The 6,819-nt window shown below is 43.5% G+C and overlaps 1 protein-coding gene across 1 annotated transcript; it reads left to right on the forward strand.

Annotated features, from left to right (window-relative positions):
* Positions 1 to 392: 392 nt before the first annotated feature.
* foxn4 (forkhead box N4) lies at positions 393 to 6,635 on the forward strand. Its single transcript, XM_073466730.1, has 9 exons — positions 393 to 621; positions 2,977 to 3,143; positions 4,462 to 4,574; positions 4,669 to 4,779; positions 5,169 to 5,296; positions 5,394 to 5,490; positions 5,588 to 5,795; positions 5,904 to 6,296; positions 6,385 to 6,635. Exons 1-9 carry the CDS (start codon positions 479 to 481, stop codon positions 6,633 to 6,635), a joined length of 1,611 nt encoding a protein of 536 aa, XP_073322831.1. The 5' UTR covers positions 393 to 478.
* The last annotated feature ends 184 nt before the right edge of the window (positions 6,636 to 6,819 follow it).

The raw sequence follows: 6,819 nt of genomic DNA on the forward strand, positions 1-6,819 counted from the left end.
GAATATTGAGATATTCATGATTTTTCATTTAGACTTTAACCATCATTTCTGTGTGTGCCATGCTCACAGATAAGTCTGGGGGTAGTGAGAGCAAACTGTTATGTAAACATGTGAACTGACTGCTGAAAGAAAACAAGTTTTATTATTACATTTTTGTACATTATTTGTATTCTTATGGAATTAAAGCAGTGAGATATAAAGGGAATTAAAAACAAAGTGAAAGTAATATATTTTTATCTACAACAAAGGCATTCAGATGTTGAATATAATGTCTTAAATGTTTATTCTCACATTGTTTATTCGTGTTTATATAGTTTTCCATGGTGTCTAATGTTCACTGAACCTTACATTTAAGTTTTATGGAGCATTTTTCAGAAATAGCACATGTTGTCCCACCATGTTTATTCGCTACATAAGATGAAGCAATATTATTAATATTGAAGTAACTTCTTTTATCCAGCTTGTTAATTTCAGTTTGATGACAGAAGGAGGTGTTAATTTCATTTATTTTTACTACAAAAGGTACCACATATCCCAGGAAATGATAGAAGGTGGAATTACATCCAGGATGTCAGGAATAATTGAGAATGCTGGGCATCATCCGTCCCCACAGGACTACAGGTAAGACTTGTGATTTAATAAATATATCAGGTGGGACGGTTACAGAAATCTAAAAGCGCTAAACAAACGTGTTAGTTTTTGTTGCACGTTGTCAAAAACGCTCACGATCAAAATCTGAGACGCCTCAATAGATAAAAGGCATATTTTTCTATTAATCAAACCCTTTAAGGTGTTTCCCAAATGGGCCATGGGACAAACTGTCTAAGCCCACTATGTTTAATCTGAAGGTAGATGGACAGCTCTTTTTGTGCATGGGGGGTTTCACGATAAAGGAGAGAAGAAAAAAAAAATCCTGAAGAATAAATGATTTTCAGTCTGAATGGATCTGTCAGAAACCATCAGCTCTGTTTACACTCCCGCTGTCGGCACACGGAGAGCCTGAGCCTCTTGGCCTGCCGGCTCAGGGGGAGACGGGGCGCTCTGGGTCACCAGTATGCACAAGTGGCTCCCAATTAGGAAAGGAGGAAGGGAGAGGGAGGGAGGGAGGTGGGGGAGACAGAGGGGGAGGGTGGAGGAGGTGCAATATTTAGTGTTGTTGAACCTCTGGGAAGGCTTGGAAGATACACGGAGACACCAGCTCAACATGTTTTGCATCAGTGAACAATTTCTATGCTGCCTGGTGGGGCGGGAGGAGGGGAGGTGGTGGGGGGGGACACCACCCAGTGTCTCATCCAGTCTGCAGTTTCCATCAGTGTGAATTGAGTGTGTGGTCAAGCTTGAGTAGATCTGCGAATCAAAAGTGTAAAAGCAAATACTGCACAGCATCACTTCTGAGTGTGTGCACAGCTACTTCATTATACAAAACACAAAGGAGAAAAAAAAAAAAAGTATCTGCAGTTTTAGCTGTGTGGTTCTCTCCTGCAGTGGATTGTTATGCTTGAACGTTATTTTTCTTCATGTTGTCAGAAAAATAAAGAGGTACAGCAAACGTCAAAGCTCCTGCTGAGACATTGTGACTAAAAAAAAAAGGATGATCACTCCAAATCATTTACTGGAGCATGCAAGGCGTTGGAGGACGTGTGCTGCTGATTCCTGGCTGCGATGATGTCACTTATTCAGACGGCAGACACACAACCCTGACCTCAAACTACATTTGCACCCCCTCTGGCCCTGAGGCTCCGTCGATTTCCAACCATTTCGGGGAAGGACGGGAGGGGAAGAGGGGGTGATGGTGGCGGGGGAGGAGGGAGGAGGTTGGGATGGAGGCTGGAAAGGGACAGGGGAAGCAGATGGCATCCTATTTGTCCCTCTTATGTGAGGGCTGTCATTCCAACAGATTAATGCAAGGGTCGGGCAAAGAAAAGAAACGACAGAGACAATCAAGGAAGGGTCTGGGGAAGACAATGGAGCCACGTGCCACTGGGCAGATTTGTCGTTTGGGACACAATAGGTGATCATTTTTCAATAGACAGGGCCAACTGTTGCAGGCAACATGTGCTGCTGTCCCATGTTTCAAACGATCTCATGCGTTGTTTACTTATGATTCAGCCAATGGTTACGGCGAGAGCGTGGTCACCTGACGCAGGGTTGATTTTTTTATTAGTGTGTGTATGAGGAGTAGGAGGAGGAGGAGGGGTGGTGGTGTTCACTCCTACACTGTCCACAGACACACAAAGTAACTGAATAGTGTGTGTTGTCATAGCGACCCCAATTACTAAACCCCTTGCACAGAAAGCATGTGTGTGTGTGTGTGTGTGTGTGTGTGTGTGTGCAGAGAAGACTGGAGAGGATTCAAGAGGATTCCTCCCTTTTCTTTCTTTTCTCTCTTTGAGGCTCGCCACATAAAAGACGTAAATGACTGAAAGCTGATTGGTGCTGACGGTTCGCTGGTTAAACACGAATCCTGCTTCATTTTTTGGGTCGAAACATTTTTTTCCATTCTTTATCTATTAGCATAATATTACATTTTTATTTTTCAAATTTCTATTAATCATCAAAAAAAAAAGCAGACAACTATATAAACTATAAGGAAACAAAGATCACTCCCAGGAGAAGAAACAAAAATCTGAGCAGATGATTTACTCTGAATGGAAAGCTTCTTCATTGTTGATTAAAACCGCCGCTGCTAAATAACACTTGTAGTTAATCTGCTTATGGTAAATCCTGGATGGCACGGCTAATACGCGGCTTCACTGAGCAGCTTTCATCTCTGTGTCCAAACACTCAGACTCATTACAGCCGTGTTGACTTTGAGGGACAAAATGTCCCATCGAGTGTTTACATTTAAATTCCACTTCTGGTCTTCGTGCGTCTGAGCTGACGGCCCTGTTAACCCCCCCTGCCTCCCCACACTCCCCTCCTAACCTCCCCACACTCCCCTCCTAACCTCCCCCATCCTCTTTCTCCCCTCGAAAGGCTTCTGACCACGGACCCCTCCCAGCTGAGGGAGGAGGACCTCCCTGGGGACCTGCAGTCTCTGTCATGGCTCACCTCTGTGGATGTGCCCCGGCTACAGCAGATGGCTGATAGCCGAGGCCACAGCAACGGGCCCTCCCAGGGCAGCCTGTTGGAGCAACAGACAGGTGAGGTGACGGGGAGGGGGACGGAGCAACGTTCAAAAACTGCAGCATCTCTCTGATTGGATGAATCAGCAGTGTAGCACGAAATGAACACAGTTTTATAAGACTATCCTGAAAATTAAAGACCAGTGACAGTACAAGACTGCCGGTTTTTGTCATTGGATATTATTTTTTTTACGGTAAACCTCAGAGATTAATTCAATTTGATAGTTTTGAAGGGGTCAATATTGTGATAGACAGATTAATCAATATATTATAGACATTATAAAATGGTTCTCAAAAGATAAGCCCTCAGATCTTATATTGAAAAGTTTCATTGTTAAAAGAAGAAGATTTAAAGTCTGGATATGGTTATACTTCGCTCTATCATTCTATTTTTAATCCTCAAAGACTCAGACAGCCGGCGGCAGATAAAATGTTTAATAACTTTTGAACTGCTAATCCATATGAAAACTCATGTAACGTGGAGTTTTTCAGCGGTATCACATTCAACTGAATACCTCAAAATTACCAAGTGATGTAGACAAACAGTTTTAAGTTGTTAAAAACCTTTTAGCTCGTACAATTTAAATTCAATAGACACTTTACTTGGTAATTCTGAGGTAATCAGTGTCCTGACTTTTTAAAAGTAAAGTCAACTTTTAAAATTTGCAGTGTAGTGAACGTGATTATGCCAACACGTTCTGCAGCAACAGGCATGGTTGCTGCTTTTGTTGTTCGTGTTCACTGGATGATATATTTGTCTTTCTATTTAAGACTCTTACTTCTTATTTGGACACAACTACATGGTCAGCAAATACACCTATTTGTCACTGAAAAACACCTGAGATGATATTATAATAAATGGTTGTAACTTGCTTAGGAAAGATCAGATGTAAACGAAAAATTCAAATAAAGAAAAAACCTAAGCATCATGAGTTTCTGTCTGAGTTCACAGTAAAAAAACAAACAAACAAAAAAAAACCCTGCTGAATCTTTGACAGCCGTTTTTTTTTTAAAATTCTGGTAAATTCATCCATTCTTCAACAAAGCACATGCAAGCTTGAGACTTTAAATGAGCCAGGCTGAAACTTAAAGTTGTCCTGAATCAAACGATGTATGGCACTTGATGCCGACTGCTAGAACAGAGTAAAAACAACAAAATAAATACAGGAGTCGGGCGCTACGAGCGTCACAAACCAACCACCAGTCAGCCCCATTCTATAGCTTAATTAATAACTATTAATAACTATCTGAACGAGTGGAGAAGAAGATCTGATGCAGAGTTTTGGTAAACTTTCCTTCAATCTAACATCAGTTATCCGGCTGTTCCTCCTCACAGCTCAGCTGAACAACATGACGATGTCGGCTGGTCAAGGCTCCATGCTTCACCTCCAGAGCAACATGCAGCACAGCCCTCTGGGCATCAGCATCGTCAACACCCACAGTGGGAGTGTGAGTCTCAACAGCAATGCAAGAAGAAAAAAACTTCCTGTGTTATGTTTTATGATGCTTATATGAACTGAATATCCATGTATGTGTTTCCCAGATGTCTCCATTCTCCATGAATGGGATGCCCTCTCCAGGATACCAGTGTCCTACCTCAGTCTACCAGCCTGCACCCCAGCAGGTGTACTCACTAACCCAAACTGGACAACAGGTACTAAACTCCAAATTATTAATTAATCAATTAAAATTATAAACAGATTGGAAAGAAAATAGTTTTGACGTTTATGTGTCATGTTGCAGAGTTATCTACTGAAGTTAGCTAGAAAATACCACCCAAAATTGTGGTCTTTTGACCATATTTATCTTGATGGTGTAACGCTCAGAGGCTTTAGTGACGTACTCAGTAAACACCTAGAGTCATGATCTCTCTGGTAATGGAGTAATGTGGGTCATTTCTTCATGATTGAGATTGTTTTTTTTCTTTGGTCCTTTACTATAATTTTCTGTTGTTGCTGATTTGTTGGTTTCCTGTTGCTTCTTGTGTGGATTGCTTACAAGGTCCTCTGCAGTCAATGACATTATTCTTTTAATTTCCTGCAGTGTTCAACCGGTGGGCTTTATAGCAATGTCTCCTTCAACAACCAAAGTCTATTCACACAACCTCGCCTGGCTCCACAAGACCAAGAGCTGCAGCCCAAGTCTTTCCCCAAGCCAATCTATTCCTACAGGTAAGACCTCACCTGTTAAGCTAAAATATAATAATATCTGTCATTTCTTTTGAACTACAGTCAGTTAATGTGTTTTTTCCTGGTGATTTTTTTTTAGCTGTTTGATTGCCATGGCTCTGAAGAACAGCAAAACTGGCAGCCTTCCAGTCAGCGAGATCTATAGCTTTATGAAGGAACACTTTCCTTATTTCAAGGTGCAGTATCTTGTTAATATTACAGAAAAAGGATTTAAAGAGCAGGTGCATGTAGATAAAGAATATGACTGACTGAACTCTACTCCTCTCCCTGCAGACTGCACCTGATGGATGGAAGAACTCAGTCAGACACAACCTGTCCTTAAACAAATGCTTTGAGAAAGTGGAGAACAAGACGAGCAGCTCGTCCCGTAAGGGCTGTCTGTGGGCACTGAACCCTGCGAAAATTGACAAGATGGAGGAAGAGATGCAGAAATGGAAACGCAAGGACCTCCCGGCCATCCGTCGCAGCATGGCTAACCCTGGTCAGAAATGTATTCTGTTAAATGTAAAATGTCTACTGCACAACTAGGCAGTGTATAATCAAAAACTGGCAATGTCTTGAGTCTGATAATCTGTCTTTTCCTCCGCAGATGAGTTGGACAAGCTGATCACAGATCGCCCAGAGAACTGCAGACGTAAGCCTCTAGAGCCCGGGATGACCCGGCTGCCCGGCTGTCCGACTGGCCTCCCGCTGCCCGTTCCAGCTCAGATGCAGCCTCAGCCTATAGTCACGCTGTCCCTGCCCTGTTTGCCCATGCACCAGCACCACCAGCTCCAGGCACAGCTCCAGGCTCAGGCCCGTCTGGCTCCCATGTCCCCTGCCCCGGCACAGACGCCTCCCCTCCACACAGTTCCTGACCTTTCTCACAGTCCACTCACCCAGCACTCTGGCAAGCCACCTGATGATTTCTACAGTGTGCACGGTGACACACACACAGAGGTGGACGCGCTGGACCCTAGCATCATGGACTTTGCCCTTCAAGGTAAATATATATATTTTTAAGGGTCATTTCTGTTTTTGTTTGCTTGATAATTAGGATCAGAGCATTAATCCCTCGATTTTCTGCTTAGGTAATCTGTGGGAGGAAATGAAGGACGACAGCTTTAACCTGGATGCTTTGGGCACCTTCAGTAACTCCCCCCTCCGACTATCAGACTGTGACTTGGGAACAGCCAACCTCCCTCCCGTCTCCGCCGGAGGAAACCTGCCACTGTCGGACGTGCAAGTAACGGGCCTCTACACCTCCTACGCCTCCCAGGATCACCTGTCCTCCCAGTACATGGTCACACAGGCCAACAGCAAGCCCATCGCCCTGTTATAAAGCAGCTGAACCGCCTCTAACAGAGTCAACCTGATTTATTCGACTGTGTGCGTGGACATCTGTGGGCACCGTCTGGGGTCACAGTCTGAATTTCTCGTGTGAGAGTACAAATCACACTGCTTTCCGTCAGCCAGCTGGGAGCTACTTGGAGATTTCAAAATCATTTCAGTCCGCAAGAAAAACT

This window comes from Pagrus major, chromosome 5, assembly GCF_040436345.1.
Source record: "Pagrus major chromosome 5, Pma_NU_1.0".
NCBI classification, from domain to species: domain Eukaryota; kingdom Metazoa; phylum Chordata; class Actinopteri; order Spariformes; family Sparidae; genus Pagrus; species Pagrus major.